At 36.8% G+C, this 12,134-nt stretch overlaps 1 protein-coding gene across 18 annotated transcripts in view; it reads left to right on the top strand.

Annotated features, from left to right (window-relative positions):
- RBMS3 (RNA binding motif single stranded interacting protein 3) overlaps positions 1–12,134 on the top strand; it is an 861,233-nt gene that overhangs the window by 555,703 nt on the left and 293,396 nt on the right. For all 18 annotated transcript variants that reach the window (XM_063721655.1, XM_063721659.1, XM_054550494.2 and 15 more), the window contains 1 exon segment: positions 5,903–6,060. In XM_063721655.1, the coding sequence (XP_063577725.1) occupies positions 5,903–6,060 (158 nt within the window).

Below are 12,134 nucleotides of genomic sequence, written 5' to 3'. Positions count from 1 at the left end.
TGTGCTTTTGAAGTCTTATCCACAAAAAATCTTTGTCCAGACCAATATCCTAAACCCTTTCCCTTATGTTGTCTTCCAGTAGTTTACAGTTTGGGGTCTTACATTGAAGTCTTTAAGCCGTTTGGAGATTTTGAGTTGATTTTTGTGTACGGTGAGTGATAGCGGTCTAGTTTCATTATTCTGTATGTGGATATCTAGTTTTTATAGCACCATTTAAAAATTTAGTATGTATACACACACACACACACACACACACACACACACACAGTGGAATACTATTTAGTCATAAAAGAAAATAAAATTCTGTCATGCATGACAACATAGATGAGCCTGGAGGATATTATGTTGAGTGAAACAAGTCAGGCACACAGAAAGATAAATACCACATGTTCTCACTCTTATGTAGGAGCTAAAAAAGTTGAACTCATAGAAGCAGAGAGTAGAACTATGGTTACTAGAGGCTAGGAAGAGTAGCAGGAAGGGGGGATATGGGGATCTTTTGATAAATTACAGCTAGTGAGGATAAATAAGTTCTAGAGTTTTATGGCACTGTAGGATGACTGTAATTAACAATAATTTATTGCATATCCTAGAAGAAAGGAGCTTGAATGTTCCCAACACAAAGAAATAATAAATGTTTGAGGTTATGAATATGCTAATTACCCTGATTCAATCATTACACTTGTATTCATATATCAAAATATCACTTTGCACCACATACATTTGTACAATTATTACTTGCCAATTAAAAATGTTTTTTAAAAAGGGTTCGATAGTATATAAAGTAAGCAAGAACTAATCACTTACTGAGACCCATAGGGTGTTCCATTATGAAAAGAAATAGTAGGAATATATTCCCATAAAGCAGTTCTACTCAAAGTTTGTTACTTGATACTTGTCCACAATGAAATATGTACAGAAATTGAGAGAAAGCATTTAAAATATTTTATAACAATTGACATTAACATAATATCAAATGCAATATGTAATTTGGTGTCCACTGAGTGTAATGATGAAAAGTTGGACTTGCATTTTGTATATCCTTTTATTTTATTTTTTATTAATTTATTTTTATTATATTCTACAAATACATTGATCCATGGCATATTAGAAATAAAAATAGTTCACACTCCAGGTAGTTTAAGAAATTACTCTAAAATCTCAACTTCATGCTAGTACTGTAGCTACTTCCAGACCATTTAAATGTCATTCCATCAAATATGAATGTTAGCAGATTGTTTTTAAGTTTTAAAATTGTGTTCTACTAATAGCCTTTTTCAGAATTGTGTTTCCATAATGGCCATAATGCGTATTCAAAAACCCAGACGTAACCTTTGATGTAGATAGGGCAGTGTTTTCTTGTCCTCTACAAGTATTCATTTGCTTAGCCACCTTGAAATGTTCTGAAGTTCTGAAATTGTCTTAAACTGCTCAAAAGCAAATGAATGCCAATAAATCTGATTTTGACAGCGTACATACACTAAAAACCTGAGAAAAAGGAAGTCATTTCAGAGAAAATAAATTTTTTACGTATTTTTGCATAAGATGACAGATCTGGGCTCCCATTAACAAGGGAGAGGATACTTTTCTAACTTTTAATGAGCTTTTGACAAAACAAAATAATAAACCAAGAAATCCTCGTACAAATGAAAACGTGTAGAAACAGACCAAAATAGGGGAGTTACTTACAGTGACATGGACAGTTATATGTAATAGATGTATGAATTGTAGTCATATACTTTTACAATCTAATATACACTACACAATATTCATTCAATGACTATGTGTAGAATACTAGCTAAGGCTAGGAACTCTTTTTTCATAGCCTTCACTCTTCGACTCAAGCTTATTGACGAATAGGCAAAAGTGAATAAAACAAGCAACTCAGATATATTTATTTTTGTCTCTGTAATATTCTTTTGAACCACAACCTATTTATCAATCATTGGATTTTAAGAATAAAGTCAGTGTTGTAAATTGGCAATAACATCAGATTAACATCTATTTCTAGCCTGTTCCTCTAGCTGAATGGCCTTGGGCAAGTCATAATCTCACCACTAGCTTCTGCTTTTTTCCATCTGTTAGATAACAAGATTGGATAAGATGCCACCTTAGGTCCATTCAGGAGCTTTGGCCATAAAAATTTAAGTTAAAAAATTATAAAAAGATCTTTTTGATTGCAGTTATCTTGTGAAAAACCTTTCTGGAAAATTAAAAGGAAAGTGTTCTTTGTTTCATAGTGACAATGAACCTTTTGAAAATGACCATCCATTTACATAAACCTGATATATAAATCAAATTGAAAGTAAAAATATAAATGTATGTACTATTTTAAAGTTTATTTTATGCATAATTTAAATTCTATTTTCAACCAATATATTCAAGACTAATACTGCATTCATTTCAAAGAACAGAATTACTTAAATAACACTCCCCAATGTCATATTCTTTCTGTGAATACAAATTAAATAATGACACTATCCAATGGCTACTGTCTCTGTGAATACAAATTAAAGAGTTGGCCTTGTTGTTTGAATTTGGATTCAGAAAATAGCTTACCAGGCAATCCCTTATGTACTAAGCTCTGCGTATTTATGGTACACCATTTTGAGCAGCTGCAATGCATTCAATACTCAGGGAATTTGGAAATGACTTTGAATTTGGATAAACTGGTGCACTGATGCCTGGAGAAAATTCTAAGGTCTATACAGTACCCTGAGACAATGGTGTAGACTGTAATTATTAACCTGATCAAGGGCAAAGGGGTATTGAATATTGAGCAAATTCCAACCCATTCATAGGACTGTCATGTGCTGTGGCCCACTCATTGGTAGGCTCTGGGTTGATGAGGAACTCCAAAGCTCTGGGACATGTATTTCTTGTATAACTTGAGTAGTTCTAGACATGTGGGACTCGGAAATCCATCATAAGGAAGTTGTTCATTTCTCAATTCTTTTTTAATTCTGATTCTTCCCAGTAAAAAGACTCAGTCTGGTGCTGGTGTGCTTCTAACACTTCCATTAATTATGAATTCCCTTTGCAACAGAGAGTGAAGCGGGAGCACCAAAGCCTTCTGCAAACAGTATCTAGCTATAATTTGAAAACATGAGTTTGTTCAGTTTTTACAGTAACCTTCTATTTATGGCAAGTAATACTGGCCTTTTAGTTATGGTAACAACACAAAGTGTTTTTTTTTTTGAGACGGACTCTCGCTCTGTGGCCCAGGCTGGAGTGCAGTGGCAGGATCTCAGCTCACTGCAAGCTCCGCCTCCTGGGTTCACGCCATTCTCCTGCCTCAGCCTCCCGAGTAGCTGGGACTACAGGCGCCCGCCACTAGGCCGTCTAATTTTTTGTATTTTTAGTAGAGATGGGGTTTCACCATGTTAGCCAGGATGGTCTTGATCTCCTGACCTCGTGATCTGGCCGCCTCGGCCTCCCAAAGTGCTGGGATTACAGGCATGAGCCACCGCACCAGGCCTACAAAGTTATTTTTTAAAATAGATTTATTTAAGCCCCAGAGGTATGTTTATTTAGAAAAATTTTAAAATAAGTAACAACCTATGACTGTCAAAAATTTCTAACATTTGGTATTTCAAATAATTGAAGCTTGAGAAACATTGGACTTGTGGAAAATACACTGAGCTGGAAGATAGGAAAATTAGTCACTAAATATAATTTTAGCCCTGTCACTAATTATTAGATTGTCCTTGGGCAAGATTGAATCTTTCGTGTCTCCATTTCCTCATTATCCAGTAAGTGTAATAATATTTGCCAAACTACTTTTGGAGCTACAATGTGAAGATTAAAATTAAATGATGAATGGTGAAATACTATGAACCTTGGAAGTTATATGTAGATAAGGTTCATTATTATGTATCTGAAATGTCCCCCTTTTTTAATTTACCGCTTCACAAAAACAAAAACAAAAACAAGATCAAAACCATTTAAAGAATAATAATATTATCTCTGTTTTTTCTCTAGGACCATTACAGTTACTGGTGGTGATACTGATGACGGTGGTGGTGATAGTGGTGTGTGTGTGTGTGTGTGTGTGTGTGTTTATATGTATGTCTGTGACAGAGAAAGAGAGAGGGAGATTGACTTCACTCATTCAGTCTCTATATGTAAACTATTCCTAAATATTAAGTCTCTAGTCATCTTTTCCAGATTGATTATATTTTATATTTGCTATTTCCCACGGTGCTAAAAAGCTTAAAAAGTAAACTGTGTTTAAAATGAAACTAATAATACATCATATTCACTCCAAGTTTTAATAAAAATATCACAACCTATCGGAATATTTAGTTGTTAAAAATACAGAAATTTAGTTGCATACAAAAATTATTTCTTGACTTGAAACAATATTTGGATTCTTGTTGATTCTACTTGTTTATTATTTTTAAAACCATAAATATCTAATAATATGATATCTTTTCACAAAAGATATTTGACTGTTATGTAATACCATTTTCTATAGACTTCAGGATTTCTTTTTCTAATTTAATGTCTGGCTTATCCTTGAAGCTAAGGTTTTTGTTTAGTTAAAATATAATAGTTCAATTAAATATCTGGTACATTTTGATATTAATGACTAATCTGTCAAGTTTTTGACTGTTTTATTTGAGACATAAATACAACTAAGTTCTAAATTATTAATTCATTATATAAAATAGAGAAAATTGATACACACAGAAATAATGCTCGTAATTGTGGTTTGGTTTCCCATTCTATTAAGCAAAGCTTATTTAAACATTATTGCTGCTTAATTAGGAGATGGTAGACATCATAATCTTATTTGTATATAAATATTTAGGCTTGGTCTAGGACGGCAATTCTCAAACTTAAGCTGTCATCAGGATCACCTGGAGGGCTTGTCAAAACACAGATTTCTTGGCCCACTCTCAGATTCTGCTTCAGTAGTTCTGTGGTGAGGCCTGAGGAATTGTGTTTCCAATAAGTTCCCAGATGAGGCTAAGGCTGATGTTGCATTTCTGGGACTATACTTTGAGACTCGTTGGTCTAGCGAAAGGCAGTAGACCAGAGCAATAAATCCCATGGACTTTGGTGATAGGCCCAGATTTCAGCCCTGACTTTGGCACTTATGAGCTGTGTAACTTGGATAAGTTAGCGATCAGTTTTGTCATCCATAAAATGGTAATTATATCTATTAAGAATATTGAATGAAATAATGCACGTTAAGTGTTTGGAACAATGCTTAGCATATTATGAACTCTCATTAAATGCAATATCAGTAACTAATTGTGATGGTAGTAAGAGTGGTAATCATAGAAGTAGTGGTTAATGGTAATAAAAAGAATATACACATTTGCCTTAGTTCAATTGCATTAAAAGTTTATTGGTCGGCCGGACGTGATGGCTCACGCCTGTAATCCCAGCACTTTGGGAGGCCGAGGCGGGCGGATCACTAAGTCAGGAGGAGATCAAGACCACTCTGGCTAACGCGGTGAAACCCCGTCTCTATTAAAAATACAAAAAATTAGCCGGGCGTGGTGGTGGGCGCCTGTAGTCCCAGCTACTCGGGAGGCTGAAGCAGGAGAATGGCGTGAACCCGGGAAGCGGAGCTTGCAGTGAGCCGAGATCGCGCCACTGCATTCCAGCCTAGGCTACAGAGCGAGACTCCGTCTCAAGAAAAAAGGGAAAAAAGTTTATTAGTCTTTCTAAGGAATGATGGACAGAGAGCTTGGCTTTCATTAGTCATTTTGTCTATGATAAACATTCTGCATAAGACATCAGTAAAAAGAAGTAATGTCCCTAGTGAAAGCACTTTCAAGAGCATTTTGGAGATTATTATCTAGATTGCAGTTTAAACAAAAGTTTCTCTATTTGTACAATGTTTCTCAATACTCAGGACTTACCACATTTGTTACTTTCCTTCCCTTAGCAACAAGAGCAAGACCCAACAAACCTATACATCTCAAATCTCCCCATTTCTATGGATGAGCAGGAGCTTGAGAATATGCTGAAACCCTTTGGACATGTCATTTCCACAAGAATACTAAGAGACGCTAATGGAGTCAGCAGAGGTGTTGGCTTTGCCAGGTAAAATTCTTTCTTTGTATGTAACCGTTATTTCCTCATTGTTCCTTTTAAATTCCATTCCTTTTTTAGTACTAGAGCCCAAAGCAATAGAATATGCAAAAAAAAAAAAAAAAAATTAAAAGTAGCTTATCAAATCTGTCATCCCTCTGTGTCTTTGCTTGGAGCTAAATAATTTCAATGTAATTATAAATAAACTGTGCTTGTTAAAATGTACGTAGAATGTATTTATGTGTCTTGAGTCATAATAACATGCATACTCAGTTCCCAGTCCTCTCTGTGCCTGTAGATCAACAAAATCAGATGCTGCCAATACCTGACAGAGATAATAAATGCCCAGTACCCCAAAGCAAAAGAGCTCATGTGGTGAACAAAGCATCTAAATGTTTTCGCATTGATTTCCAAAAAAGGGTGCTAGCATTTCTCAGTAAAGAGAAAATAAAAGAAAGGAAACATTTAGAGAAACAGGAATTACTGAGAAGACCCAACAAACTCAGAAACACAAAGGAGGTCAAGAAGCCATTTGCATTTAAGAGGCCCTGGCTATGTTTTTGATATTTTAGGCAGAACAGGGAAAAAAAAATATTCCTTTCATTGTAAGAAAAGGAAGAGTAATTTTCATTTTAACTTTGAAGGAATGTTTACAAAAGAGGATTTCAGCCAGGAATGGAGTTTAAATAGTTGTACCTGCTGTGCTTTCATGAAAAACAAAGCTAAAGAAACCACAGAGTAAAAGAAACTGCTCAATGACAATGAAGAAAAATAAGTCTTGTCTCTATGGCTTGGTACATTTATGTGTGTCTCCAGCTGATTTAACATGGATGAATAGATGGATGTTAAGTGTTATGTGGAAGTCAGCCCATTGCAGACAAGTTTGTTCATCTAGGGCCGGGCGAGGTGGCTGACGCCTGTAATCCCAGCACTTTGGGAGGCTGAGAAGGGCAGATCACGAGGTCAGGAGTTCGAGACAAGCCTGGCCAACATAGTGAAAACCTATCTCTACTGAAAATACAAAAATTAGCCATTGCATGGTGGCGCATGGCTGCAGTCCCAGCTACTCGGGAGGCTGAGGCAGGAGAATCACTTGAACCTGGGAGGCAGAGGTTGTGGCGAGCCGAGATCGTGCCACTACACTCCAGCCTGGGCAACACAGCGAGACTCCATTTCAAAAAAAAAAGAAAAAGAAAAAAAAGAAAAACCATTCCAAACTAACTTCCGTTAACTCACTTTAGAAGATAACAAATCGTCATGTATATGTTAACTAATCTCTAACTTTATTTCCTTGGAGTTATGGTTGTGGACCATGTGTGAAAATTCTTCTTATTCTCCATAATGTATACATAGTAAACCAGTAGACAAATGCAAGGTACATGCTTGATGATTTGAATAGAAATAAACAGAATGAAGAAAATCTCCCTGACTTGAATGTGTGCATGAGATATTCAGGCTTTCAGGACATTCACAACTGTTGATTTTCATGGCCAAGGCAGAGCTTATGACACTACTTGAATCTCTGAATTTAGCCAATGTAGTCATTCTTATATAGTGTGCAACTAGCTATGGGAGGCCTGAGCAATGTGTGGGAGTTCACTGAACCAACTGTCATGTTTCACTTTACATACCATACACATTCCTTTGGTTCTTCCCCCATCCCTTGCCCTCCAAAAACTCTCCAATAAATTAGTTTCTCCTTCCTTTGGACTCCTGCTGGGAAATAAATGCATTTCAAATGCATTGAGAGAACATATTTCCAAGAAGACCTACAGTGATATTTTTTTCTTTAAACAAAGGATGTGTTCGTACAAAGTATATTAGTTTCCTAGGTCTGTCATAACAAAATGTCACAGAACAGTGGCTCATACAACATGAATTTATTTTCTCACAATTTTGGAGGCTAGAAGTCAGAGGTCAAGATGTCTTTGTAGCTGGCTTCTTGTGACACCTTTCTTCTTGGCTGGTAAATGGCTGTGTTCCCCTTCTGTCCTCACATGGTCTTCCTTTTGTGCATGCCTGTGTCTTAATCTCTTCTTAGAAGAGCACCAAGTCATATTGCATTAGGGCCCACCCTAATGGCCTCATTTTAACTTAATTACCCCTTTAAAGGGGTAATTACAAATACAGTCACATTCTGAGGTATTGGGGGTTAGGACTTCAACATATGAATTTTGTAGGGGACACAATTCAGTTCATAACACAAAGATTGAACTATTCATTTCTCTCCCATTTATCTTTTCTATACAATGAGAGTTTGCTTAAAATGAGGCATATTTTTCTTAAGTACAGAGTCAAGTAATATATATTCTAAAAGGCAGAACTATAATGCTGGTATATGGGATCATGAAAGAATAAAACTTACACAGTTATTTTTCTTTAGGAACTGAGGAAGGGTGGGAATGTTACATTTTAGCTCTATTCTGAATGCAGCCTCTCTCTCTCCTCTGTTGCATTTTGCATATAGAAGCCACAGTGAGCCCTTCAATATTCAGATCTCATCATGTCAGGGTCCTGCTTACAATCCTTCAACATTGCACTTGCCAACCTCTCCAGCATCATTCTTGATATTGCTCACCTTCCTGGCTTTGACTCTTTCTGTCTCATGTTCAGACACAAGCTGCCCTTCTTGCCTGATTATACTTCCCATGGCTCTTCTCCTGACTTCTGCCTGCTCATCTCTCAGGCATTGGCTTAACCATCTTTTCTTCAAAGAATTTTTCACTGACCTCCAATCTTTGGCTTTGGACAAAGTTAGGTGCTCTTGTTATAGCTCCTATAAAAGTTTCGTTTTTTCTTTCAAATAAAATATATCACGATTACAATGAATTCATTGTTTAATTTCTGTCTTCACCAAATGGATCGTACATTTCCTTAGGTCAAGTTTTCTTTTTCATTGTTGGATGGATGACTGGATGTGTGGCTAGTGGATTTCATAATTACCGTTCTGTGAAGTTTCAGAATAGCTAAATTCGTTGGTCTTTTACACCTTTGAGCTTCAAATATGAATTAGCAGTCACATTCCAATTCTGAAATTTAGGTATCTGTATTTCAGAAAGTGGCATGTGGACTGAAAAGGCAAACATAGGTTCAAGTCAAGCCACTGATTTCTTATGCCTAAGAAATAAAAATGAAGTGTGAGTCTGACTATCTTTTGAAAGAAGCCAGGAAACCGACACAGAAAAAGTATTTCATTCTCCATGTATCTTAGATTTTAAATTTTGAGGAGCAGAATCCCATATGATTAACCTAATTTGATGGGGTGAGAATATATTTTTAGCTGTACCATAAATAGATCTGCCCAAATTCCTACTTCCCTATAACATTGGCTGTGCATTTTCTCAAGCAATTATGGCTTTTGCCTTAACTAATTTGATCATTCACAACTTAATTCTTGCACAAATGTTTCTCCTTTTAAAAATATTATCCTGTCCCTTTTCCACTCAGCTTTTCTCATCTGAAATTTTCCCTCTGAACCACAAAACAGAGATGATTTCAGTCACCATTTTCTTGATTCTTCCAAGAATAGCACATAGCAAGTGAGAGAAATTATTTTATTACATGAAGATGTCTTGGGACAGTGGTTCTCAAAGTGTGGTTCCCAGATCAGCAGCTTCAGTGCTTCCTAAAAACTTGTTAGAAATGCAAATTTCCTGCCCCCAATCTACCGAATTAACAATCTGGCAGCGAGGGTGTTCAGCAGTCTGTAATCTGTGTACTAACAAGCACTTTAGATGACTCTAAAAGCACTCTAAAGCTTTGTCTTAGGTCATTAGTACTTGTTCTTAGGACCATCTGAATGATCTGTTAAAACTCTGATTGCTGGGCCCACTCTTAAAGTTTCTGATCCAGTTGGTTTGGGGTGAGACTCAATTATTTGCATTTCTTTTCTTTTTTTTTTAATTTTATTATTATTATACTTTAAGTTTTAGGGTACATGTGCACAATGTGCAGGTTTGTTACATATGTATACATGTGCCATGTTGATATGCTACACCCATTAACTCGTCATTTAGCATTAGGTATATCTCCTAATGCTATCCCTCCCCTCTCCCCCCACCCCACAACAGTCCCCGGAGTGTGATGTTCCCCTTCCTGTGTCCATGTGTTCTCATTGTTCAACTCCCACCAATGAGTGAGAACATGCGATGTTTGGTTTTTTGTCCTTGAGATTATTTGCATTTCTAACAAGTTTCTAGGTGATACTGACACTGCTGATATGGGAACTACGCTTTGAGAACTATGCTTTGAAGTTGTCTGTGATTTTTCCAGGTGGAGTTGATTCCTGTTGATGCCTGATTTACACTGTTTTACTTTCTCAAAATTACTAAAAAGGAACTATCCCCCTTCCTGTTCCCCAAGGGTAGAGGCCATGCCTTCTTCTTTATATCTGTCCAGTACTTAGAATATTGACACATAATTGATCTTGAGCAAATTTCTTATGATAAATAAATGAAAACACTTTAAGGTTTTGGGTTTTTTTTTAAATATAGCAATATGCAGAAAGACATTTGATGATAATGATAAACCAATTGTGAGATAGATACTGGAATATTAGAAAAATCTATGGTAGCACCAGCCCAACTAGTATTAGTTCACAAATTGTTTCTTCCTCTAGGAGTTTACAGTTCCACAGGCATTATTAAAAGAATATGCTGGCTGGGCGCGGTGGCTCACACCTGTAATCCCAGCACTTTGGGAGGCCGAGGCAGGCAGATCATGAGGTCAGGAGTTCGAGCCCAGCCTGGCCAACATAGTGAAACCTCAGCTACTCGGGAGGCTGAGGCATGAGAATCGCTTGAACCTGGGAGGTGGAGGTTGCAGTGAGCTGAGATCGCACCATTGCACTCCAGCCCGCAGGATAGTGTGAGACTCTGTCTCGGGAAAAAAAAAACAAAAAAAACTGCTTATTTAATTGGGAGAATACCCAGCCAATAATTGCGTATAGTAAATTGTTGTACATATCTCTTGAATTTATGACTGTTTCAATTCAGAAAACCTGAATAATTTTTTCGTGGACTTCATTTTGAATGTTACTATTGGTGACTTCTAACCATCCTATGTGGTCCTTAATTCATGTACAAGGGATTCCAAAACTCCTCTGACTAGAAAGAACCCCCCCGCCTCAGTTATTATTTTACTTGCAACTATACATTAATCTTCTTTGATAACCATCTCTTCAAAGTAAAAGGAGTATCTTCATTTTATATTTAAAATGCTGAACTTCAAAGCATTGATTTGAATGCCAGTAGGGCGCACAGACAGCAAAATTACAGGCTTTTCAAAGTTCCAGAAGCACAAGATAGTGTCTGAAATTACAGACATTTTATTTTATTGTGTGTGTGTGTGTGTTTTTTTACTCTCTTGTAACTTAAAACAATTTTGTAAGATCCACCCCCCTCCAGGCAGCATTTTATAGCCAATTTATAAACCTCTAAAAACAGAAGTTTATGGTGGGAATGCTGACAGTCAGCCCCACTACTGCAGAGCTAGTGAATGCCAACAGAGTACCTTGCCTGCGAGGGTAAGGATCAGAGCGTAAATCAGCCAGAGTCTGGAGGGCCATGACTGTGTGTTCATGTTATCCATTTCCCATTCCCAGAAACATGAGACTGATTGTCCAGCAAAAATCACATTGAGAGGGTGTTATGAGAGGCCAGTAAAGAATGACCCAAAGTGGGGAAGTGATGGGTGGGGGACAGGGGGAGCAGGGGGAGCATTCGCAATTAATCCAGCTTCAACATCTGGGAACGTGGAACCTCTTTAAGCAATGCATTTACTATCCCCTGGTGAGCTAAAGAGCGTGAGAGACCGCTGAACAGAGAGACCTTTGTGTTTTGTAGTATTTTTTGCCCTTCTTCAATACTCTTAATTTGATTCTCATGGAGCTTTGTTTGAATGACTTCTAACATATGGGCAGCCCTGTGTTCTACCTCTCCCTACTGAAGGTGCAAGTTTTCTAAATAAATAATTTAAGTTTTTCTTTCTTTTCATTAAGTAAAAAAAAAAGATGGTTATAGGCATCCAAATACTAGCCTGCTTATTAAATATCAATCAGTATAAATAGCAGGTCTTTTTTGTGTTTT

The sequence above is a fragment of the Pongo abelii genome, chromosome 2 (assembly GCF_028885655.2).
Source record: "Pongo abelii isolate AG06213 chromosome 2, NHGRI_mPonAbe1-v2.0_pri, whole genome shotgun sequence".
Taxonomy (NCBI): domain Eukaryota; kingdom Metazoa; phylum Chordata; class Mammalia; order Primates; family Hominidae; genus Pongo; species Pongo abelii.
The sequence above is the reverse complement of the archived record's forward strand: the minus strand, read 5'-3'. Positions and strand labels throughout refer to the sequence as shown.